A 27,370-nucleotide genomic window follows, 5' to 3' on the forward strand; every position below is an offset into this window, starting at 1 on the left:
CACTTTTTCCTTTCAACTTTCCCTTCATTAGGCCTGTAAGAATAAATGAAATGAATTATTGTTATAGCATGATATCAGCTGTTTACTGATCTGGCACCGAGATTTAATTTTCGCAGGTGTGCTACGTTACTGGGACGTGCCATTTTATAACAGCGGATTTCGAATTGAGCAACGCTGTTTTGTCCACTGAAAAGCTCCTCGACGAAACGAGCCATTCTTCCGAAAATATTGCAAACTCAATACGCACAGTACTCGAGGAATGGAGAGTTTTAGGAAAGGTCACCGCTATGGTCATGTGAGATACAGCAAATAAGGCATATTCCCTGCTTTGGGCACTCAATTAATTTGACTATCCAGGACTGTTTGGCTACAGAAAAAATGTAACCCATTCTTGAAAATTGTAAACGCATTCTTTCGTTTTTTTAAAGTAGCACAATTTTGTATGCCACGCTTAAAGAGGCCCAGGAATGCGAACGTCCCTATAGTTTAAAAGAAGAATGCCCTACAAGGTGGAACAGCGCCTATTATATGGTGATACGAATTTTTTGGGTGTCATCGGTGATTCCGGTTGTTTGTGGTATTTTACACAATCTGACATCCATAAAAACTAAACTCCTGACTAAGGTGAGTCGAAATGTCTGTGATGACATACTTCAAGGGGTCAATAAAAGATTGGTCCCCTATGAAAATCGTACGGTAACACGAATGACCACTATTTTAGACCCTCGCTTTAAAAAGGAGTGATTTTGGAATCCATTTAATTCCTCCCAGGGGGTTAAATCATTAGAAGAGGAACTGTCGTAATTTTTTATCAAGAGCCTTTTCACATTGGATTATTTTATGGTATTGATTTATAATATGATATGGAGTAAAATACATTTTTATTAAAACACACCCTAAAATAATTCGATGTATCGATACATCGATGTTTTTTCTGAAAAACATCGAAGCATCGATGTAGGTAAACATCGAAGATTTTCCAGATCTAGTAAGGACCCAAAAGGGAGCCAACGACCGGATCGGTTCTTTTAAACAAAGACCGTAAAATAACGCAAGAAATAACCAGGCTAAGCCAACACCGTAACCAATGGAGGTTTGCACCTCCTCTAGTTTCAAACAACCCACATGGCAAAAAGGCCAATATGCACGATTTCAGCAAAAAATAAGCTTCTTGTCGGAAGAAAAGTCAGACGACGAAGATTATTACTCCCTTGCCAAATCGAACGCCACTGAGATAGATTATGACCTAAACACAGAGGATTTTAATTTTTTAGGGTACGGTGGCCGGAAGATACATAAAACTATTACATTACTCCACTCACGGGGCTGAAACGCATCGTGGCAGCGGATAAACTCTTAACAGTAAAGTCAATACATGGCTCTACTAAAATAGATAAAATATGTTTAGTTTCGATGTTCAACGTAAAAACACCTGTTTGATACCCTTGCAGGGTATTATAAGATCATTTTAGTTTGAAGTTTGCAACGCAGTAAAGGAGAAATTTCCGACCCTATAAGTATTCTTGATCAGCATTTACAACCGAGTCGATCTTGCCATGTCCGTATGTCCGTCCTTCCGTCTGTCCGTTTTTACGCAAACTAGTCCCTCAGTTCTAAAGCTATCTTCATGAAACTTTGCAGATAGTTTTCTGAATACTCTCACTGCTACATATGTCGGAACGAGACGGATTATATCATATAGCTGCCATACAAAATGATAGACAAATTTTTAGAACAAAACTATATCATTGCTGTTTTTCAGCATATTTTCATCATTTTTGACATATGGGCATGTCCACGGGTCGCGAACGTACGTTCGTACGCTTTAAGTGCAAAAAAAAATATAAAAAAAATGTTTTCCGAAACTTTTTTTTTGCCATTCGATAGTATTTTGTTAGCTCTTTGCTTAGTGTAAATGATGGGCTTCGTTGAGTTTTCATTTTCATAATATTGCCAAAAAACATGCGGTCGCGAACGTACGAAAAATGGAAGTCGACTTTGGCTTAATCTAGTAAAATGAAGAAATCTGCGAATTGGGACGGAATATTCTAAAGCAATAACTTTACTTTTAAAATAGAATCATGTAGCTTTCTATTGAGTCCTTTCCCAAAGAAATATCTCCATTGGTTTTTTTTAAATTGAATTAAGTACCGGTCGCGAACGTACGGGTCGCGAACGTACGATTTTTCCAACATAGAAAAAAAAAAATAAAATTTAGTTAAACCTTTTTTTTATTTAAGGAAATATGAAGTTATTCATAAAAATTTAGTGCTAAACAAAAAATAAGCAACATGCTGTATTTGTTTAATTTTTTTTTAAATACTACTTTTTTATGAATATCTTCATATTTCTTTAAGGGGGTCTTCTCATTGGGCAACTTTTTTTTTCGATTTTTTTTTTTTTTTTGCATTTATTTATAGCTTGGGATGGTGTGTATATGTCCCCAAAAGGATTTTTAGAAATTCGAAATTCTTTTTTGTGAAGCAAGTTCTTCGCAAAATGAGCTTTTTTCAAACTTCAAACGCGTTTATCTCGAAACCACGTTTTTTGAACTGGCGGCCATGATATCTCCAGTTCAACTGAACCGATTTTCATGAAACAAAGTGAAATCGACGCAGAATTGTCACCATTTGCGGCTGACGGAACAGATTTAAAAAAAAAATTTTTTTTCTATTTTTTTTTTACACTAAACTACAAAAAAAACGTCCGAAATCGATTTTTTTTTTTTTGAATGGCCGCCATTTTGTTTTAAAAATTTAAAAAAAAACCCCGTCAGCCGAAAATGACATCTATTCTGATTATAACCCCGTTTTTATTTTTCATTTCGGACGCTCCGGAGACCCTGAATCGTGGCCGCCAGGACGACACCTTTTTTTTCGACCACCAAGTTTGAAGTCTCATTACTCTTTGAACAACCCTCGTATCGAGGCAAGAACAACTTTTTTAGTTACTTTGAACATTTTTGAATACAATAAATAATAAAAGTTTTTAATTATTCTTTGCGTTTTCAAATAAGAATTTTTTTAAAAAGGGTCCAAAAAACGGCTTTTGAATGAGAAGACCCCCTTAAATAAATAATGGGCTGTCTAAACTGTGTTTAATTTACACATTTTTACTTTTGTCCTTTATTTTAGCCATCTAACAATATTTATATGCTTGTTAAACAAAAAAAAATATAAAAGTTAAAAAAAAAAATACTCACGGTCGCGAACGTACGCTACTTTGAAAATCAATATAAAATCAATGGTTAGTAGTAACTAAGAAGTTTTTATATATTTCAAATAGTACTACCGAAATGACTTTAGACAAGAGGTTTTATCTACCTGCTTGCACTTATCGCAAAGCAATGACAAAAACATGATGTTTTGGGTCGCGAACGTACGATTTAAACATAGATAAGAAGTAAACTTAAAATTAACAGTTAATTGAACAATATTTCGCTCTCTTTTGAATTTTTCTATTCTTATTAGATTGTAATAAAGAGATTTGGTAGAAAAAGTTCCAACATAACATACGTTTTCCTTGCGAAATAAATTAAAATAAACATGCCTTTAAAAGTAGTAAAAAGTGAAAAAAAAACATTTTTTCACTTTTCAGGCTAATTTCTTCCAGAAAACAACTGAGATATGATATGGATCCATTGTATTATGAAAATTTGGACATTTCTTTATGACAATACACCGAAAGAAACCAGGATTACGAAGATTTTTTTTTCGGCCGTGGTTTACCTTTTGGCGGATATGCCCATATGCCAATTTTTTATTATTTCAGAATTTTGGTTTTAATTCTATATCATATAGCGGCAATATACAATCGGGAAATTAATAGAAAAAAATATAACTTAGATGATTTTCAACGCATTATCATCTACTCTGAGATATGAGCCCTTCTTATTGTTTCAGAATTTCGGTATTCCTTTTATGAAAATCGGACGACTATATCATATAGCTACCATAGAAGCGATCGGTAGATGTACAGAAAAATGTAAAGCTGCGAGTGTAAAACTGTAACTGTCAAACTGTAAATTTATTAAGTATAGGTAAAATGTAATGAAACTTTTTATTTGTGTGTTTTTTCAGCATATAAAATTATGTTTATCTAAATTATAGTTTTGTTTTTTTATACGATTAAACTTTCTTTTTTTTTAATTGTATCAAACCAAATTATATGCTATGCATAAATATGCAACTTGTATTTATTTCCTTTTATTTATTTTTTTTTTATTAATTTGACCAGAAAGGATTTGTTATTAATGATCCAATAGCAAACTGCAAGGATATACAAAGTTCGGCATGCCGAAGTTAGCCTTTCTTGTTGCTTTTGCTTTTATTTTCGAGACCTTGTATTCCCTGAGTGATGTTATAAAGAAACGGTAAAAGCATAATGTTTGTGCTATAGAAGTTATTATCAATACAAAACATGCCCTTTTTTATGTTTTTCATCAAAATAGTGAAAAATCAAGTTTGCGCTACAATGCATTCGAATATTCGGTATCCGTTTTAGAATATGCTAGATTCAGTCAATATCGATTTATTGGAACACTTTTTGGTGTAACTTTATTACAAAAAAAGATTTTGGAAATCTTTTAATATTTTTACCGCGGTGGACCTTTTCCTCTGGAAATTCCCACATATGAGAAAATTAACACATTTATTAAATTAAAAAAAAAATAACTGAAATATATTAATTGAAAAACAAGAAAGGAAGCTAACTTCGGCACTCCAAAGTTTGTATTCCCTTGCAGTTTGCAGATGGATCATTCTGAAATAATAAAAAAGCTTATATCTCAGAGTAAATAAAAATACGTTAAAAACCATGAATTTATTATTTTTTTCTCTTTCTTTCCCAATCGTTCCTATGGCAGCAATAAGATATGGTCTGATTTTCATAAAATTAAAATAGAAATTCTGAAATATTAAATAATAGCCAATACCAAAAATTATGAAAATATGTTGAAAAACAGCCAAGCTATAATTTTTTTTTCTAAAAAAGCTTTGAAGAAATGAAGAAAGCTTTGAAGCTTCTAACATCCTTGCTTTTTGTGCTTCATCCGATAGCTGTCCAATCGGGAGAATACATGATGCTATGACATCATTTCCATGATATAATACTTTATGAAAAGAGACGGGGTTGTTGCACCAAGAGTATTATATTAATTATTATTCAATAAATATATTATTAATATCTTTGTGTAATCATCAAAAGCCGCTAATAGGGAGCCCTGAAAATACAATTTTTAAAAATATGTGGAATCTGAAAATGAGTTCCAGATTAAGACCTGTTATCTCAGTAGCAATCTGTGCACTTCTGAAAAAACATCTTGCGGTCTTCCCCTAATAGAGTTACCTGCTTGTGGGGTTGGGACGTCTATCTAAACTAACTATTTTTCTACGAATTAATTTTGAATAAATTCCCTTCTGGCCTCAACTTGTATTTTTATTTTATAACCTCTGACTTGCCACACTTTTACTTAAAGCCTGTACGCCACATGAAGTAAACATTTCATGATTCGAATAACTGAAGCTGAAAACATGAATGCAATGATAACTCCCTTCTTTCCTCCCATATGTTCTATTGAGTTCATTTCTGCTAGCTGTGCTAGGCATAATCGCTTGATAGTATTATAAGCCAAGAATTAACCGTTGCATGGTGCTAAGGACTCTGTAACACTTATTTCAGTATAACATTTTTTTTACATTCTTCAATCCTTTGTCGTACTGTGTGATATTGATTTACTGATAAATTAGCATATTCAATCATACTCAACGCTTGTTCAGTAGGCACAGCTTTAGTAAAATTTTGATTTTGAATTTTTTTTTATTTGGTACATTTATTTGAAGAATTCACCGTCAATTTTTTAACAATTGCAGCATAGTTGCGTTTACCTTCCTTAAAAAAGTAACTTGGTTTGCAACTGTAATTTCTTCAGGGCTAGTAGAAGCAATAAGATCTTCCATCTTTTTGTGAGATCGCAGCAATCCTCAATTTTTTTGTGGTCTCCCAAGCATAGATGAGAAAGAAATTTCTGACAATACCGTTTATGATAAATTCAAATTTCCATTCAATCAGATTTTATTTTTTTGTTTAAGAATCGTTCCTCAGAACATTGATTCCAATTCATTTGTAATTGTGAACACAAATTTCATAGAAAAGCTTTTTAGTGCTTTTTAGAGCTTTTTGAAAATTAAACTACGTTATGAATATCCCAGTACATTTTACGACTAACCATACCACATATAGACTGGTCATTTCATACAACGAAAATGGAACCAAAAATTTCTTAGCGACAGGCCCCAGAGCTGTTCGCGACAGGCCCCGAGACTTCGTATGCTCCCGAAGCGACAGGCCCCGTAGCTTCGTGTGCGCTCGGGTTTTTCGCTCTCTCATTCTAATGCTCGCGCACTGGTTGCGAGAGTTCAGTCGCAGAGTGGCGCATCTTCAGAAGGTTGCTCTGCGCTTGAACTCTTCTTTTTATGTATGCATGTTCATGCATTCACGTACACGGGTGCATGTGTGCGATCATTTCATTTCGGCCCAGCAAGAATATTTGTTCTTTAGCTACTTTTCGCGCTAGGTACCCTAATAATATGGGCATATTCACTATTGGGTTAATTGTAAAAAAAGAATGTTATATGTTATAATATATTTCTTACCTTTGCACCAATAAATCATTAAAAAAAAAAAATAATAATAATAATAATAATATATTTCTTAATGTTTCAGCATACATTTCATATTTGTTTACAAATTCAAAACACTGGCAGCAGTGAAATGTTTTGCATATATAAATAAATAAATAAATAAATAAATAAAAAATGAAGATTTGTATATTGTTCCATTTACCTTTACAAAAAAAATATATATATATATATAAAATGAATGGTGATGGTGATGGTGCCTGCATACCCAATCGTCGGTAGGGTATGCAGGCACCATTCGCTCGCAGAACAACAATAAATGCTGATTTAATTCCTCAACCCCGTAAGAGCAGTCGGTGTTTTAAGTGACACCGACTGCAATATGACCTGTTCCTATCACAATAGATGGATTTTTATTCATTCGAATGCTTACATATATGCAAATCATTTCACTGTTGCGGGTGTTTTGAATTTGTAAACATATATGAAATGTATGCTGAAACATTAAGAAATATATTATTATTATTTTACTTTGTTTTGTAGCATCGACCTGTTTTTTGTAAGCATTCGTAATTACAGACTTGAGGTCATAGCCGGCTTCGATTTATAAAAATCAAAGGCTCGGCTTTAGCTAAAAACAACAAAAAGAACTTGTCAATAGACAAGTAGCAGCTGTGGTGACGATCGTTTCGTTGGCGCTACCCAACTCATCAGACCACTTGCTAACTATTGCTAATTTTCTTGGTATAAAATTCAGATAGCTTTAAAACTGAGGGACTACATTGCGTAGAAACGGACAGACGGACGGAATGACGGACATGCCTAGATCGACTCGGCTGTTGATGCTGATCAAGAATATATACATTTTATAGTGTCGAAAATGTCTCCTTCACTGCGTTGCAAACTTCTGACTGAAATTATAATACCCTGCAGGGGTATAATAAGTCGGGTTTTCCATCTTGATGCTACTACTCTAGAACGCACGAACCGATTTCCACGGTTTTGCATTCGTTGGAAATGTCTCGGAATTTGTGATTTTTGCAGTATAGAAAATTCAGGAAAAATTGCAACAGAAAAGCGGGAGTCATTTTTCCATAAAGCGCCATCACTGATATATAGCATGCCATTATTCTGTGCTCAGTTTAATTCACGAGACAAACCGAAATTCTGTTCAATTTTGTGAAATTGTGAAAAAAAAAAGTAAAAAAAAAAAAACTTATAAATAGGTATATAAAACTAAAAGAACAAAGAGTAACTGAGCAATAATAAAGAATTAAACAAAATTTAGGAAGGTAACAATAAAAATTGAGATCCAATGACTAAAAGTAAAAAAAATCAAACAAGCAAAAAAAAGAACATATGGGTAAATTAAAGTACAGCTGTGTTCACTGAAATAGCAGTGCGACAGAGGAACAACTTCAAAACGTTTTTTTGTACATATTCCTTTTTGCAAGCTGATCTATTGCACATTGTTTTTGTAAAATGGAACATAAAGATAAGAATCGAGAAAAAATTCCGTTAGATTTGCTCTATTTTTATGTTTTATTGATATTTTTCACATATGCAGCTCGTTTTGGCCGATCACTGAAATAGCAGTTTTTAATTTTCTTTAGCAAAAAGTGCCGAAATTTCTTTTAATTTTGTAAAAAATGACTTAAATTAAGGTCGTTATTATAGTTTATACTATAATACACCTTTACAACGCAAAAAAAATTATTTTAGTGGGCGCAGGACCTCACTGCTCCATGAGAGAAAGGTATCAGATTACTTAGCCTAGAAAGAAGGGCAAAGCATGTAAAGAGTCTCTAAATCTTTCAAATTGTTCTTTTAAAATAGTTTATAAGTCATAAAATATGAACCGAACCCAAAAAAAGCGAGGTACGATTCGCAAAACCACAATTGTACAGGCTCGACGCGTACTTCGCTTCAGCAAAGCTCGTCCTTTTTGCATCCTCTAGGGATATATGAGCGGGAATTGGCATGGGAATCAGTCATGGGACCATTTCCCGGGGACTTATTGAATAAATTTTAGATTCTCGAAGTCCATGGAAAATGTCACTGCTTGGTTAAAGGCATATCAAGGCCAGATTGGAGTTCGCCAATAGCCACTTGAACTGCCAGTATTCAAATGGCGTAATATCCTTTGGACAAATGACTCCAAACTGGTTTTATTTGGTGGAATAGGACAAGACAAGACCTCCAAATAGATAGTGCCCCCCAAACCATACGCTGAAGACAGTAAAACACGGTGGCCTTAAAATCATGGTTTGGGTATACTTTTCATACAACGTTTTAGGTCCCGTATATATGATCTGTCGGATCAAAGACCATTATGTTTATGTCCAAATATTAAAAACTGTCTTGCAGCCGTATCCTGAGGAAAATATTCCATTAATTTGCGCATTTCAGCAGTACAGTGACCCTAATCATACCAGCAAGGTGGCCAAGGAGTGGGTTCTTAATGGAAAAGTGGATGCAATGCCATGGCCTGCACAGTCCCCGGATATAAATTCGATCGAATACTTATGGGGGACATCAAGGGCTACGTATTAGAGAAGTTTCCGACTTCTAAGCCACAGCTTTGGCAATTTGTGCAGGAGGAATGAGGCCATATTCCCCTCAAGCGTTGCTAAGACTTGGTGGACTCCTTGCCACCCAGGTATGAGGCTATGATAGCTTCTAAAGGCTATTTAACAAAATATTAGATCATAGTCAATTAGAATTTAAGAAGAAATAGGTTTCTTATACGATATTTTTAAATTTATGAAGAATTTTAGTTTTTCACTGCTATTTCAATGATCGGCATAATATAGACCTTTTTTGTTGTTATTAGCTATATCTTCTAAAGGGTTTATGTTACCTAAATTAAATGATTGTGGTATTGTTAATAATTAAATATACTAAGCTTTTATGAAAAAAAAATTTATGAAAATAGTGTTTGTAACAGGATTTTCCGATCTTAAACGTGCAGGTCGTTGGGCACTGCTATTTCCGTGAACACAGCTGTATATTCTAAATTAATATCTTCCTAAATTAGATTTAATTTTGCACTTACGTCCAAAGCAATCTCCAAAGCCATCACCGTCCAATCGATCCTCAGATATATCACCTTGATCCTCGGTTGCGTGCCGATCCATTGGCTCTATATTTGTTAGGACGTCACTATCAAAAAGTTTATCCTTAAAGCAGAAAAAAAAAAAAAAAAATTTTAAGTATGCCAACAAATAATTACCAAAATACAACGAAATTCCGTACTATTTTATAATTTTTTTATTTTTTTTTTTTTTTTTTGTTTAAGCCCAGCTTTAAAACGACATGTCAGAAAATTAATTGATAGAATCGGGAAAAGGTCTACCTTGCACAGTGGTCGGGCCCATAGGACAAAAATAAAAAAATTATTTTGAGATATTCAAGAGAAACCTGGTTTATCTATCAGCTAATTGTCCAAATTTTACCATGCAATACGGTCTGCTTGGAATTTCTAACGGGACTTTCTGAAAATAGATTGACAAAAGCGTACTTACATTCATGCACTTTTAATTTGTCAGCAGTGGAGTGCACAGACCAAATTTAAAAATTTTAAATATAATATAAAACGCTGTTAAACCAAAAACAATTGGACTGGATATGGTAGATAAAGGTATATACTTTATTTGTACAGAAAAATATATGTATAATTTGTGTTGTTAACGCTGTTAAACCAAAAACAATTGGACTGGATATGGTAGATAAAGGTATATACTTTATTTGTACAGAAAAATATATATATAATTTGTGTTGTGTTTCGTGTAAATCTTTGTTAAAAAAGTGCGCCTTTTTAGTTCGTATATGTTGTGTTTACGTAAAGTTTTAAGTATTTTCCTCCTGTTGCCCCCAAATGAAATTTATGTGCCGTCATTAACTGAAATTTAAAGATTATAAAAATGTTTACTTCAGCTGCGGAAGCCTGCCGCAGCACATTTGCCATTACAAAACAAATGACCCTAATTTTTTAGCCAATAATCCGGGTGGGTTGTGATAAAAAAAATCGGGAAAAAATTTTTAAAATAAAAACGTCACCTGAGTACCTCGGGGCACTTATCCCTTAGTGTTGGTGGATGTTTTTTGTGGACAGTTAGAATAGGATGTACACCGAAAACAAACTTTTTTGTAGGGACTAGGAGATTCGCTATTACTCGTAAGCATGTAAATATTTTTTAATAAAAAATTTTTAAAAAATTTGTTGAAATGTTGTGTTATTATATGGTATTTAAATTCAATACGCTAATTTTAGCCGTTTCGACACAAAATTTTTTTGAAAAGTAGGCAGTTTTGAACCGAATTAACCTTACCCCCCGTTAAGCTATGTACGTTTGTTGCTGGACAAATTAAATACACAATATATAAGTGAATTATTTTTTTTTTACTTTAGGGCACTTATATTTCATCAACGTTCTCGTTAAGAGATCAAAAATTAAAAAATTAAAGTTAGGTCTTTGAAAAAATAATTTTATAAAAATCTGCAAAATTGGTAAAGATATCTTAAAAACAAAAAAGTTTTTCATACTAAGTATTGATTTTTAACAGATTGTTCCTATGGCAGCTATATGATATAGACGAGCAATATGGCCAATTTTTTGTGGATATACCTAAAACATTTTTCTAGATTTTTGGTGAAAATTTCATAGAAGTATTTATGGCCGCGGTTCCATACAAGCTCGGCCAGTGTGCCTTGGTGAATTAACTTAGTCTATATACATAAGTATAATAAATTATAAAAATTACAAAATAATTAATCAAAATAAATTATAACAAGAAAGAAAGCTAATTTTGGCCAGCCAAAGTTTGTACCATTGCAGGTAACAATAAAAATATATCATAACTAAGCCAAAAATGCATTAATTTCGATTCGGAAAGCAGTTTTGTGTAGGTATTTATTAATTTTAAAAAACTGCATACCAAATTTAAAATTTTAAGAAATCAAAATTTCTTGTCATTTTTGCTAATTTTAATGATGTAACCTCTTATCAAATTTCGCAAAAATGGCCAAAAAAATCGATTTCTTCCGGACATGAAGGAGACGTTTCCGACCCTATAAAGTATATATATTCTTGATCAGCATCAACAGCCGAGTCGATCTAGCCATGTCCGTCTGTCCGTCCGTCTGTCCGTCTGTCCGTTTCTACGCAAACTAGTCCCTCAGTTTTAAAGCTATCTGAATAAACCTTTGCATATAGTCTTATATATACTCTCACTGCTATATATGTCGGAACGGGCCGGATCGGACGACTATATCATATAGCTGCCATACAAATGTTCGATATATTTTTAGAAAAAAAATTAAAACTTTGTTGTTTTTCAACATTTTGGCACCATTTTTTAGATATGACCATTTTATATTATTTCTGAATTTTGGTAAAAATTTTATGAAAATCGGACGACTATATCATATAGCTGCCATAGGAACGATCGGGAAATTAATAGAAAAAAAATTATATATTCGTTGTTTTTCAACGTATTTTAATCTACTCCGGGATATAAGCTTATTTTATTATTCTAGAATTTTGGTATAAATTTTAAAAGAATCGGACAACTATATCATATAGCTGCCATATAAACCGATCGGTAGATGTATACAAAATGTAAAGCTGGGAATGCAAAACTGTAACTGTCAAACTGTAAACATAATAAGTATAGGTAAAATGTAATGAAATAATATCTGGAAGGGTATACAAACTTCGGCGTGCCGAAGTTAGCTTCCTTTCTTGTTCTATTCTGTTTTGTTTCGGTTGTCCCATGAACCGTGGTCTATTGCGTATATATTGGTATACATTCACACGCATAGGCAAGCAAATCGTTAAACGTTTAGTTGCGATTTAAAAACAACATTGCCTAAAACTTGTCTTTTCTTTTTAATAGCATTTTGTTATATGGACACTTGTTCACAAAAATAAATAAATAAAAAAAAAAAAAACAAACAAAGGTGAAGACCGTTCGCGCTGAGCTGTTCGGTCACTTGGTCTTTTGCTGGCTCTCTGTGTGCGAACGTTTCTCGTCCCGCTCTTTACGCACGGTTCATTGAAAGGCCGAAGTAAAAAGAGCTCAACGAAAAGCGTTAAACAAAAAACCGAAACGAAGACAGCAAAACTCCCTAGCTCTGAGCAAAAGCCGGAGAGTATGATCTTTATCGGTTTTGCTCGCAACGAGAGCACAGGAAAAACCCCGTCGACAGTTATTTGCAAGCTCTGCTAGAAAGATTCCCCTGTTGATGCTGATCAAGAATATATATGGTTTATGGGGTCGAAAATGATTCCTTGACTTAGAAAAATATTATTTTGTATTATAAAATCGGATTTTTTATATTAAAAAACTTCTTGATTTTTAAAAATTAAAAATATCATAACTCGGCCAAAAGAGCATTAATTTTAAATCTGAAAACTGTTCTGTGCAAGATTTTCTACAGTTAATAAATCTGCATACTTCATTGAAAATTAAATTTTTTATTAAAATCAAAAATTTTAATGATGTAACCCCTTACAAAATTTTGCAAAAATGGCCAAAAAATCGATTTCTTCCGGACATGTCTAGAAAGATTCGCATGTTAATGCTGATCAAGAATATATACTTTATAGGGTCGGAAAGGTCTCCTTCACTGCGTTGCAAACTTCTGACTGAAATTATAATACCCTGCAAGGGTATAAAAACAAAAAATAGTTTGTAACTCTAGCAGATAGGGGCTCTTAACATCACCGTTTATTAGGTTATTAAGAAATATAAGACCAAGCATCGTTCTACGGTTAGTTGGGGAAGGTAAATTATTTAAGATAAGTCTACTAGAATAAGACTGTAATCTCGTTCAGATTCAATGCAGTTAACATGGGCTTCAAATTGAGGATTACAGGCGCAAAAACCATTCTCCAATACAGGGCGAACTATTAAAGTAAAAAGAGTCTTCGTTACATAAGGGGAATCAAATATTAAGGGGGTCTTCTCATTCAAAAGCCCTTTTTTGGACCCTTTTTAAAAAAATTCTTATTTGAAAACGCAAAGAATAATTGAAAACTTTTTTATTTATTGTATTAAAAAATGTTCAAAGTAACTAAAAAAGTTGTTCTGGCCTCGATACGAGGGTTGTTCGAAGAGTAATGAGACTTCAAACTTGGTGGTCGAAAAAAAAGGTGTCGTCCTGGCGGCCACGATTCAGGGTCTCCAGAGCGTCCGAAATGATAAATAACAAGAAAGGAAGCTAACTTCGGCACGCCGAAGTTTTTATACCCTTGCAGATTGGTTTTCATATTTATATTATAAATTATAATGCCGAAAACAGACACTAAACAGATAACATAACATTTTACCTATACTTATTATGTTTACAGTTTGACAGTTACAGTTATACATTCGCAGCTTTACATTTTCTCTACGGATCGCTTCTATGGCAGCTATATGATATAGATGTCCGATTTTCAAATTATTGTTACCAAAATTCTGAAATAATACTAAAAGCTCATGTCTCAAAGTAGATGAAAATACGTTGAAAAACAACGAAGTTATAATTTTTTCTTTTACTTTCCCTATCGTTCCTATGGCAGCTATAAGATATAGTCGTCCGATTTTCATAAAATTTAAACCAAAATTCTAAAATAATACCAGAAGCTCATGTGTCAAAGTAGATTAAATTACGTTGAAAAACAACGAAGTTATAATTTTTTTCGATTAATTTTCCGATCGTTCCAATGGCAGCTATAAGATATAGTGGTTTTCATAAAATTTTTACCAAAATTCTGGAATAATATAAAATGGCTATATCTCAAAAATGATGCAATAATATTGAAAAACAGCCAAGTTATAATTTTTTTTCTAAAAATTTATCGAACATTTGTATGGCAGCTATATGATATAGTCGTCCGATCCGGCCCGTTCCAACATATATAGCAGTGAGAGTATATATAAGACTATATGCAAAGTTTCATTCAGATAGCTTTAAAACTGAGGGACTAGTTTGCGTAGAAACGGACAGACGGACGGACAGACGGACATGGCTAGATCGACTCGGCTGTTGATGCTGATCAAGAATATATATACTTTATAGGGTCGGAAACGTCTCCTTCACTGCGTTGCAAACTTCTGACTGAAATTATAATACCCTGCAAGGGTATAAAAACGGGTTTATAATCAGAATAGATGTCATTTTCGGGTGACGGAACAGATTTTTTTTAAAATTTTTTTAAACAAAATGGCGGCCATTCAAAAAAATTTAGATTTCGGGCTTTTTTTTTGTAGTTTAGTGTAAAAAAAAATAAAAAAAAAAAATTTTTTTTTTAATCTGTTTCGTCAATGGTGACAATTCTGCGTCGATTTCACTTTGTTTCATGAAAATCGGTTCAGTTGAACTGGTGATATCATGGCCGCCAGTTCGAAAAACGTGGTTTCGAGATAAACGCGTTTAAAGTTTGAAAAAAGCCCATTTTGCGAAGACCTTGCTTCCCAAAAATGGCTGTATCTTCTAAAGTATTTCGAATTTCCAAAAATCCTTTTGGGGACATATACACAACATCCCAAGCTATAAATAAATGCAAAAAAAAAAAACAAAAAAAAAACTGTAAAGGCGATGGTCCCACTAAATTCCTGACACATGGCGGTCACGCCATACCTCGCAGGGGCCCTTTTCACGGAGGCCCGGAAGCCTTGCTAACTTACTCAGGGAACGAGCAATCGGTGGAAATAAGCCTACATTTTGGGTATCACTTTTCCACGACTCAACCACGAGTCCAATAATACATTGTTGGATCATCGGTTATTATTAAAAATCGATAATATTTCCTTTACAAAAAAATTATAATATTTAAAATAAAAATATATTTCATACTTGTCTACAGGTCCGTGTGCTAGGTTCAAACTTTCCGAAAAGGGAAGGGGAATCCTCCCGCTTTCTTATTCTAGAGAAGAGATTTTCCCCTTTCCGAATCGTTTGCCACACTGATTTTTCCTTTTTACTTTTGTACATACAGCTGTGTTCACTGAAATAGCAGTGCCCCACGACCTGCACGTTTAAGATTGGAAAATACTATTACAAACACTATTTTCATAAATTTTTTTTTCATAAAGGCTTAGTGTATTTAATTATTAACAATACCACAATCATTTAATTTAGGTAACATAAACCTTATAGAAGATATAGCTAATAACAACAAAAAAGGTCTATATTATGCCGATCATTGAAATAGCAGTGAAAAACTAAAATTCTTCATAAATTTAAAAATATCGTATAAGAAACCTATTTCTTCTTAAATTCTAATTGACTATGATCTAATATTTTGTTAAATAGTATTTAGAAGCTATCATAGCCTCATACCTGGGTGGCATGGAGTCCACCAAGTCTTAGCAACGCTTGAGGGGAATATGGCCTCATTTCTCTTGCACAAATTGCCAAAGCTGCGGCTTAGAAGTCGGAAACTTCTTTAATACGTAGCCCTTGATGTCCCCCATAAGTTTTCGATCGGATTTATATCCGGGGACTGTGCAGGCCATGGCATTGCATCCACTTTTTCATTAAGAACCCACTCCTTGGCCACCTTGATGGTATGATTAGGGTCACTGTACTGCTGAAATGTCCAAATTAATGGCATATTTTCATCAGGATACGACTGCAAGACAGTTTTTAATATTTAGACATAAACATAATGGTCTTTGATCCGATCACCGATCATATATACGGGACCTACAACGTTGTATGAAAAGTATACCCAAACCATGATTTTTAGGCCACCATGTTTACTGTCTTCAGCGTATGGTTTGGAGGATACTATCTATTTGGAGGTCGACGGACATATTGTCTTGTCCTATTCCACCAAATAAAACCAGTTTGGAGTCATTTGTCCAAAGGATTTTACGCCATTTGAATAGTGGCAGTTCAAGTGGCTATTGGCGAACTCGGATCTGGCCTTGATATGCCTTTAACCAAGCAGTGACATTTTTCATGGACTTCGCGAGTCTAAAATTTATTCAATAAGTCCCCGGCGAATGGTCCCATGACTGATTCCCATGCCAATTCCTGCTCATATATCCCTAGAGGATGCAAAAGGACGAGCTTTGCTGAAGCGAAGTACGCGTCGAGCCTGTACAATTGTGGTTTTGCGAATCGTACCTCGTTTTTTTTGGGTTCGGTTAATATTTTATGATTTATAAACTATTCTAAAATAACAATTTGAAAGATTTGGAGTCTCTTTACATGTTTTGCCCTTCTTTCTAGGCTAAGTAATCTGATACCTTTCTCTCATGGAGCAGTGAGGTCCTGCGCCCACGAAAATAATTTTTTTTGCGTTGCAAAGGTGTATTATAGTATAAACTATAATAACGACCGTAATTAAACTCATTTTTTACAAAATTAAAAGAAATTTCGGCACTTTTTGCGAAAGAAAATTAAATACTGCTATTTCAGTGATCGGCTAAAAAGAGCTGCATATGTGAAAAAATATCAATAAAACATAAAAATAGAGCAAATCTAACGGAATTTTTTCTCGATTCTTATCTTTAGGTTCCATTTTACAAAAACAATGTGCAATAGATCAGCTTGCAAAAAGGAATATGTACAAAAAAACGTTTTGAAGTTGTTCCTCTGTCGCACTGCTATTTCAGTGAACACAGCTGTATATTCGACTCGTTGGCAATTGTATACAGAACCACCGAAATAAAAACTTGAAGAATCAGATCGGTTTTCCATCTCGGATTACGACATTTCCTTTTTGTTTGTCGGTACTCATATCGGTTAGCCTCTTCGATTCATACACTTTCAATTTCTTTGAAGGTACTTAAACCACTAGGTATTCCAACATTTCAACTAAGTCGGCAGCACTCAAATATGTTTAACAAATCGGGTTGCGAAATTTCATTTTTATTTGACGGTACTTGGATAGATTTACCACCGTATTTCTACATTTCAACATAGACGTCGGTACTCAAATCGGTTTACCCATTCCGTCAATAAGTATAATATTTCCCTATCGTTTTGGGAATTCTTCTACACAATTGAGCAGATTTACACATTTCTTCCATTTCTTCGCGCTCCGCTTATTCCCATTGAAATCTGTTTTTGTCCGTCCGTCTGTACATTTCTACGCAAACTAGTCCCTCAGTTTTAAAGTTCTCTGAATGAAACTTTGCATATAATCTTCTATATACTCTTACTGCTATATATGTCAGAACGGGCCGGATCGGACGACTATATCATATAGCTGCCATACAAATGTTCGATAAGTTTTTAGAAAAAAAAATTATAACTTGGCTGTTTTTCAATATTATTGCATCATTTTTGATATATAGACATTGTATATTATTCCAGAATTTTGGTAAAAATTTAAAGAAAATCGGACCACTATATCTTAAAGCTGCCATAGGAACGATCAGGAAATTAATCGAAAAAAATTATAACTTCGTTGTTTTTCAACGTATTTTAATCTACTTTGACACATGAGCTTCTGGTATTATTTATTTTTTTATTTATTTTGGTATAAATTTCATAAAAATCGGACAACTATATCTTATAGCTGCCATAAAAGCGATCGGTAAATGTATAAAATATATAAAGCTGGGAATGTAAAACTGTAACTGTCAAACTGTAAACATAATAAGTATAGGTAAAATGTTATGAAACTCTGTTTAGTGTCTGTTTTCGGCATTATTATTTATAATATAAATATGAAAACCAATCTGCAAGGGTATACAAACTTCGGCGTGCCGAAGTTAGCTTCCTTTCTTGTTTTTGTTATCTTCTAATGTTTCCTCGTTCTTTTTCTTCTTTAATTCTAACGCGTCTATCTAGTTCGCGATTCGTGCCTTACATCACACGGCTGCGCCCCTCGGTCGGTTGGGCGGGAGGTGAAGATTTTTTGAGTTGGCAACTGTGGCCATCCAAATATTATGTTTGCCATGGTCAAACGCGGAAATAGAAAGCGTTTTTAGCCAGGTTAACCTATGTAATTAAATCCAAATTTAGAAATTCGATAGGCCTCAGCACGTCTAACAAAATTCTAAGCAAAAGGTAAAGTGTTATTTACAAGCAAAAGATATACTGTATTCATTTTCTATTTTAATATACAGATAAGGATTGCGAAGGATTGGAAAATGATGCGTCGACTACGAAGTGCCTGTAAAATATCTGCGCATGATAGGTACTAATATATCATACGCAAATGAGGACGACCAAGATGATATTAATAAATTTATGGAAATATTTTAAGCAAAAATTACCTTAATAAAATGTTATTTATTTGACATTTTTTCGTTTTTTATACATTTTTCTTTAGCTTTTTAGTGGATTTTTTTTGAATATTTTTTTAAGCTTTTTTCTGAATTCTTCCCGTCAAAAACAGCTTTTTTTGCTGGGCAAAAGTTGGCAGCAGTGCTCAGTATTTATAATAAAGTCCAAATTATGTCCTGCAATAAATAGGGTTAGCTACTAAAAATATACAAAAACTATAATTTCATACGCGACCAAAATTTTTTTATCGAAAATTCGAAACATTTTTGTACTCTGTCTATGTGTCACCTAGGTAATCAAAATGCATTGGAAATTTCATTAAGGGGTTATATACAGTTGTACCGCGCAAAAATATGAAGTTTTGTCGATTTTTTTTTTGACACCATAAAGAATATTTTTTATAAAAATGTTTTGCTGGCGTTGTTTCTGGGTACTTATTAAAATTTTTTTTATAAAAAAATATTAACTAAAAAAAAAAGTTATGGCCGAATTCAAATACCCTCTTTTTCCGATTGTGACTTGCGGTGGACATCATATCCCGAGAACGGTTCACCAGAAATCAAAAATTCAAAAAAAAATTCTTTAGTATATTGAATTGCCTTGTCCGTGAACGAAGGATTTGTAAAAATTTTGATTTAAAAAAAAATGGCGACGATTTTAACAAAAAATGTCCTTTTCGGTTTTTATGCTCTAAAACAATTTAAAATCCTTCGTTCACGGACTAGTTTTTATTATAATAAATAAGTGGTCAAAATTTGGTGTTGATCGGATTAATAGTTTTTTAGTCCACCGCAAAGGTAATTTCGAAAAAAAACGATTCTGAGATAATCGCGTTTAAAGTTTCAAGTTTGTTCCGGCCGACGTGCTGGTCGTGCGCTATAAATAGCTACAGCTTCGGTTCTAATGCTGCGATCGTTATGAATTTTTGTAAGAGTATTCTCAACAGTATATACTTTAAGAATATGCAATAAAAAAAAAATCGTTTTTTTCGATTATCACAACTGTATATAACCCCTTAAAGGAGTCTTAAGTCTATTGTATCACAACACAAACACCGAATGCGCCCTGTGCTATTAAGATGAACTTGAGGACTCTCAATGGGCTTGCTAGAAAGGTGCCCAATCCTACAGCAGATCAGAACGTCATACTTTAAGAAACCGCAACTGTCACGGAAGGAATGCATAAGTCCTTCAACGGGAAACGACTTGAAGGTCTTAGCAATCGATCATAGAAAAATAGACGAAGAATTAGTAGTAATAGAATTAGTAGAGCCAATATATTTTAAATTCGGCACGGGATGACTTTTTCATAATTTTTCACAAATCAGAAAAAAAAATTCTTTTAATTACGAGTTCCTTGGGGCACTTGCTGTTTAAAAATGAATTATTTTTTATATCGACAGTTTGTGCAACGCAAACAGCAGTGACGATTTAAGTCAAACACTGCCCGTAATTCATAGATCAATTCCTGCTGGTAAAATAATCGTTGAAGCAAGCGTTTATAATCGTGAAATTCATTGCTCTGTGTGAAGAATCTTCAACTAAAAACTAATACGACAACTGCATTGCTAAAGGAAACAAGTAACTTTTGACTATCGGTTATAGTCGACTACGTGGACTAATCGACTAATCGATCTTATTAACTACATTTCCACCATAATGTCTTTTCTTATCGAAGATGAACTCATCAGGTATTATTACTAACGACAAAAATAATGAATAATTGAATGACCGAGCAATTTTTTCGGCTTAACGTAAAGTACATAAATTCTATGTAGATTGTTTAATATAGTCTATTTTCTGTATATCAAGTAAATTTAAAGAAACTATATGATTGGTTTTTTAAATTCATTGGATGTGCCTGAATTACGATTGCTCAATCTATTATATAAAAATAAGTCGGGTTTCCTGATCAGATCCTATTACTCCAAAACGCACGAACCGATTTCCACGGTTTTGCATTCGTTGGAAAGGTCTCGGAATTTGTGATTTTTGCAGTAAAGAAAATTCAGGAAAAATTGCAACAGAAAAGCGGGAAATTCATTTTTGCATAAAGCGCCAACACTGACACATAGCATGCCATAATTCTCTACTCAGTTTATTTTATGAGACAAACCGAAATTGTGTTCAATTTTGGGAAAAATAAGTTATTCGTTTCCTAGCAGTGCAATTGGAAACCAGCTTTTGTCTTTAAGGTGGTAAGTTGAACTGTGTAAATTATGTGGACTTGAGGTTAAAATAACCACTCTGCCCATAGTCCTTGATCAAGACCAGAATTCCCCGAATAGTTCACCAACGCTTTGATCCAAGTATTTTTGAATTAAGTCGACACTACCATCAAATCGCTGCTTACTATCCGATCGGGACCAGCGGTGGGAATATTCTCAGCTATTGCCGGCCTGTCTTCGTCCCCGATTTTAATTAACTTATTGGGCACTTTCGAATGGTTTACTAATACAAATTGTGCATCTGAGCCTTGGGAATTTGTAGCATTTGAGGCAAGCTTAGTGTCCTCTTCTTCGGACTAACCTCATATATTTCAGCGTCTTTTTCAAGAATAATTGCAACAGAAAAGGTCGTGAGTTGAACTGTGTAAATTATGCGGATTTGAGGTTAAATTAACCACTCTGCCTATAGACCCAGATCATATACATAACTCCAGAATGCACCAACCGATTTCCATGGTTTTGCACAAAAAAAAAAAAAGTTATTCGTTTCCTAACATTTCAATTGGAAACCAGCATTTGTCTTTAAGCTGGTAAGTTGAACTGTGAAAATTATGTGGATTTGAGGTTAAATTAACCACTTTGCCTATAGTTCAAAATGCCTAGAGCACGACGTTTGAACGTCGGTCTCCGCACAAGGCATGCATGCCAGCAACAAGTGTGTTCACAGAACTTAAGCGAGGAAAGACGAAATGTAGTAAGGGAAAATGCCCGATTGAGACAACGCGTGAGCACACGAAGATCAACTGGTGTGCAGCAGCATCTAAGAGGATCCCAAGCAGCGTGGCAGGCTCCTAACAGCAGCCTCCCTAGACATAGCCATCGATCTCAGTACAAATTTCAAGAATCCTGAGACAGAGTGCTAGAAAAGATTAGTTATCCGAAGGTGTCGCGGGTGAGACCGTGCACCCGGTGTTGTCCACTGGAGGGTCCAAATAGTTGTCCTCTCAGAGCCCCAGTTCCCTACCAGGGTGTCAGGCCCGGACTACCGGGCGAAATTGGTAAAGCGGGTAAACAGCCTACCTTGAAAAAACCCCTTATGGCAATACCACCAACAAGACAGTTTCATCTTTCAAAATAAATGTTCCTGAGGAATTCTTTGAGAAACTATGCTCTGTCCAAATCTGACCAAAGCATGTGATTGTCAAGGAATTCGAAGCAAAGAAAGAGAAACAAGAAAGGAAGCTAACTTCGGTACGCCGAAGTTTGTATACCCTTGCAGATTGGTTTTCATATTTACATTATAAATTATAATGCCAAAAACAGACACTAAACTGAGTTTCATAACATTTTATCTATTCTTATTATGTATGTTTACAGTTTGACAGTTACAGTTTTACATTCCCAGCTTTACATTTTCTCTACATCTACGGATCGCTTTTATATGATATATGTAGTTGTCCGATTTTCATAAAATGGTTACCAAAATTCTGAAATAATACTAAAAGCTCATGTCTCAAAGTAGATGAAAATACGTTGAAAAACAACGAAGTTATAAATTTTTTTATTACTTTCCCTATCGTTCCTATGGCAGCTATAAGATATAGTCGTACGATTTTCATAAAATTTATACCAAAATTCTGAAATAATACCAGAAGCTCATGTCTCAAAGTAGATTAAAATACGTTGAAAAACAACGAAGTAATAATTTTTTTCGATTAATTTCCTATAATTTTCCTATAAGATATAGTGGTCCGATTTTTTTTAAATTTTTACCAAAATTCTGGAAAAATATACAATGTCTATATATCAAAAATGATGCAATAATATTGAAAAACAGCCAAGTTATAATTTTTTTTCTAAAAACTTATCGAACATTTGTATGGCAGCTATATGATATAGTCGTCCGATCCGGCCCGTTCTGACATATAAAGCAGTGAGAGTTTATAGAAGACTAAATGCAAAGTTTCATTCAGATAGCTTTAAAACTGAGGGACTAGTTTGCGTAGAAACGGACAGACGGACGGACAGACGGACATGGCTAGATCGACTCGGCTGTTGATGCTGATCAAGAATATATATACTTTATAGGGTCGGAAACGTCTCCTTCAATGCGTTGCAAACTTCTGACTGAAATTATAATACCCTGCAAGGGTATAAAAAAGGACAGTTGGAATTACTCTTCCTAGGCCCGATTTGACCAACGTCTTCCAAGTCCGTCCCAAAAAACTAACAAACTTCCTTGGTATCTCCTATCAGAATGCTAGAGGCTTACGCTGTAAGCTTCCTTAATTGTACTCTAATAGTGTCACATTTGCTTTCAAAGTATTGTGTTCACAGAAACCTGGTTAAAGCCGGAGATTCTGAGCTCCGAAGTTTTTCCAGCTGTGTTCACAGTATACCGAATAGATCGGCCTATCAGACGTGTTCCTACATTCCTCCATTGTCGGAACTTCCTATTTAATTTTTTGTTCTTAATTAAAAAATTTTTTTTTTTATTTTAAAGGTTCAATATCTTAAGAATATTGTGTCCAAGTTTTACATCGATCGACATGGCTAGATCGATTCTGCTAAGTCGAGTTTTCTGCGGGGATCAAATAACTCCAGAACGCACAAACCGATTTCCACGGTTTTGCATTCGTTGGAAAGGTCTCGGAATTTGTGATTTTTTGCAGTAAAGAAAATTCAGGAAAAATTGCAACAGTAAGCGGGAAAATCATTTTTGCATAAAGCGCCAACACTGACACATAGCAAGCCATAATTCTCTACTCAGTTTATTTTATGACAAATCGAAATTGTGTTCAATTTTGAGTAAAATAAGTTATTCGTTTCATATCAGTGCAATTGGAAACCAGCATTTGTATTTAGGGTGGTAAGTTGAACTGTGTAAATTATGTGGATTAGAGGTTAAATTAACCGCTCTGCCTATAGTCGAAAATGCCTATAGCACGACGTGTGAACATCGGTCTCCGCACAAGGCATGCAATCCAGCAACAAGTGTATTCACAGAACTTAAGCGAGGAGAGACGAAATGTAGTAAGGGAAAATGCCCGATTGAGACAACGCGTGGGCACACGAAGATCAACTGGTGTGCAGCATCTAAGCGGATCCCAACCTGCGTGGCAGGCTCCTAACAGCAGCCTTCCTCGACATAGCCATCGACCTCAGGACAAATTTCAAGAATCCTGAGATAGAGTGCTAGAAAATATTCGTTATCCGAAGGTGTCGCGGGTGAGACCGTGCCCCCGGTGTTGCCCATATCCGTTTTGTCCACTGGAGGGTCCCAACAGTTGCCCTCTCAGAGCCCCAGTTCCCTACCAGGCTGTCAGGCCCGGACTACCGTCCGAAATTGGTAAGGCGGATAATCAGCTTACCTTGAAAAAACCCCTTATCGCAATACCACCAACGAGACAGTTTCATCTTTCCTCCATTGTCGGAACTTCCTATTTATTGAAACCATCTTTCCGCTATTCAGTTGGTCTCTAAAAGACTTTCGGATAGGGACCACTTAGTTAGTAGTTCTTGGTGATTTTAACATCCCAGGGGCTATTTGGTCCCTAGATAATTCCATTAACTACAATACATCACAAAAAATGTGGTTTACCAAAGAACACTTCAATTAAACGGATAATTTGCCGAAGGTGGCATAACGGAGTTCGCCTGGCTTACTAGTAAAGAATATATATACATTTAAATTTAAATTATAGTACCCTGAAAGGGTACAACAAAGTGTTTTGACAATGAATATATTGTAGTACAACATCATCTTTGTTTCGTCGCAAAAAATAACATTACTCCCGAAGTCCAGTGGCTTCTCCTGGTGTTTCTGGGCAAACCAAAGTCGCTTTTCTATGTTTATTTTCGAGAGCAATAATTTTTGGGATGTGTACTCGGTCCGTTTTAGCAGCTTACGGATGGTTTCGTGAGAAACATTTAGATTACTTGTGTCCTTGAGATCGCTTGCTATGGATCTGAGCGAAACATGAGGTATTTTGGCCAGTTCCCTTAGCAATTTTCGCTCATCTCTCTCTGGAATTTTGCTAGGCCGTCCTGTTCCAGGCTTGGGACCCAGTCTATTCTCCTTGTTTGGTCCATGATACAATCATAGTAGGTAGTCTATTCGGCAGTCAAAACACTCGGGTTTTGCTTCAGTGCTTGTTCGGCTTTTGTGTTGAAAGGTTGGCTACGGACGATTTTTTTTACAAATTAACCCTTGTGCAACATGACTTTTTGCCACGTGTGCCAAAACTCACGTCGATGGCGTGAAATTTATTAGGGCACCAAAATGTCTAGAAAAACGAGCGGTATGGGAGGAATCGTTGGGGTGCAAGCTAGGAGATTACTCCAAAATTTGTGAAACGCATTTTCGAGAAATGCACTGGAAATTGACGCCAAATAGAGGGCATCAATTTAAAAAAGAGGCGTTTGAACGAAGATGCTGTTCCACAGATAGCTCCGGAACTCGACTTTCTAAAAACATTTTATTTTAAGATTAGAATTTATTTTAGGATTAAGAACTTGAACAAAAGACTGTCAACACAAAAACAAAAACAACGACTCATTTCCAACTCTAAACTGTTAAAAATTAAATTATAAAAAAATTTCAACTCTTTTTTATTTTAAAAGGAAACTTAAAGCCCCATACACCACATACGGGTTAATCAATACATCCTAATGTCGTTTCGCTCGCACTTACTAGATTGAGACCCTCTCACTCGCACTCATTGCTATGATTGTAGAGGGACCGAAATTTTCCGAGTAGACTACCTACTATGATTGTATCATGGTTTGGTCTATTTAGGATGCTGTATATTGTCTGCCGGAATACGGAGAACATTTCAGACAGTTCCTGGACGTTTTTTCCCGATCTGGTGGTTATAATAAACCAGTTGTGCAACATCGTGCGAAGTTCTCTTTCCAGGCATTTTTTTTTAATCTTGATAGAACTTGTCGCGCCGAAGTTGATTGACAAATTATTAGGAACGCAAAGGCTAAGAGGAGAAAAAAAAACCAAAGCTCAATTCCAATGGGAGCTGTCCTAAAACTGTTTTGCCGTCGATGTCAAAACACTTTCTTGACAGTATGAAATCTGAATGTTATTTGTTTTTATTTTTTTTAAGACAGTTACCAAATGAAATGTTATTTTTTCTCATAAATTATCGAAATGTTTCTCATAAAGAATCGAAATACAATTTTTAAAATATTTAAAAACGCTGATTACTTCCTTTTTTGGCATGCAAACATAAAAAATCAAAACACTTTTCATTGTCAAAACACTTTGTTGACATACTGTACATACATTTTTCTGTTTTTTTTTTTACGCACCCCCATTGTTTGTTTTGATTTTTAATTTAGTACTTACATTAATATCAGAAGACCCCCGAATAACTTCTGGCGTTTCCGCTTCAAATCCAATATCTCCAAAGCCGTCGTCTTGTAACGAAAGCGACAAACTGGCGTAATCTTCTCTCATTGTTATTTCGTCAGCTCTGGACTGGTTTATAGAGAATTGAGCTTCAATATCAATATCATTCAGTTCGGGTAATGCGGTATCAAAGTCGTGAAAAACTTCGGGAAGTGTAATGGCATTAACATTCGCTTCCCTATGGCCTTCCGGTAAGTCAACCATGCCTGGTCGGAATGCCATCTACAGAAACAAACATTAATAAATAGTCTTTTAAATACATATATATTATTCTTACCTTAATCTTAACAAAGGCTTCATTGCAATCCGCTAATAAATACTTTGCTTTTCTGGAATAAATGCGCACAACTCCCAATAATAGATGCCCAGAAGTCCTAAGCGCCAATTTTACTTTAGGTTGCAATATGCCTTCGACCGACTTTTCGATATTAGTTTCAAACACATGGGCTTTAGTTATTTTTTTATCCCAGTGTGCTGCTAACCAGATCCTGGCCAATGGCCCTTTTTTGGCCAATATGATATGTTCATAGAACATTTTATTCTAAGTACTGTAATTTATATTAAATAAAATTTCTAGAGGTGGAGAAATATTGATGCCAACATCGATGTCATTGACGTTTTCGAAATATCGCTATTATCGATGTTTGGCATCATCGATGCTTATACTGAGTTCCCACTCAGCGCATTTGTGAGGAACGGTTGGGATTTTTTACAAATGTGAAACACGTGTACCCACAGAGCTGCGTCAAAGTCCATCTGCATTCGATTACAGCTGATCGATCAGCTGTGGCTCATAAAAACGTAAACAAAGATTGCTAAAGCGGCCGATGTGAGAGTAAAATAGATTGTCAACTATTTAGGCTGTATAACAACAGCAAAAGCACAGATTGAGTCCGATTTTAACCGTA

General features: G+C 34.7%; 1 protein-coding gene and 2 long non-coding RNA genes across 9 annotated transcripts in view; 2 read left to right on the top strand and 1 right to left on the bottom strand.

The window, feature by feature from the left end:
* Positions 1-27,051, bottom strand: part of vtd (RAD21 cohesin complex component verthandi) — a 270,142-nt gene extending 243,091 nt beyond the window's left edge. For 2 of the 7 annotated variants that reach the window (XM_070285354.1, XM_070285353.1), the window contains exons 1-3: positions 26,740-27,047; positions 26,400-26,684; positions 9,694-9,817 (exon numbers count right to left, since the gene is read on the bottom strand). In XM_070285354.1, the coding sequence (XP_070141455.1) occupies positions 9,694-9,817; positions 26,400-26,684; positions 26,740-26,997 (667 nt within the window). In that variant the 5' untranslated portion in view covers positions 26,998-27,047. Of the gene's footprint in view, positions 1-9,693; positions 9,818-26,399; positions 26,685-26,739 lie in introns of all 7 variants that reach the window. The other 5 variants (XM_070285355.1, XM_070285356.1, XM_070285352.1 and 2 more) reach the window with 4 other exon arrangements.
* Positions 10,111-18,820, top strand: LOC138928344 (uncharacterized). Its single transcript, XR_011444865.1, has 3 exons — positions 10,111-10,278; positions 18,436-18,654; positions 18,714-18,820. It is a non-coding gene; the product is annotated as an uncharacterized lncRNA (long non-coding RNA).
* Positions 23,832-24,220, top strand: LOC138928345 (uncharacterized). The gene is made up of 2 exons (XR_011444866.1): positions 23,832-23,909; positions 23,969-24,220. It is a non-coding gene; the product is annotated as an uncharacterized lncRNA (long non-coding RNA).
* Positions 27,052-27,370: the final 319 nt, after the last annotated feature.

This window comes from Drosophila kikkawai, chromosome 3L, assembly GCF_030179895.1.
Source record: "Drosophila kikkawai strain 14028-0561.14 chromosome 3L, DkikHiC1v2, whole genome shotgun sequence".
In the NCBI taxonomy this organism is placed as follows: Eukaryota; Metazoa; Arthropoda; class Insecta; order Diptera; family Drosophilidae; genus Drosophila; species Drosophila kikkawai.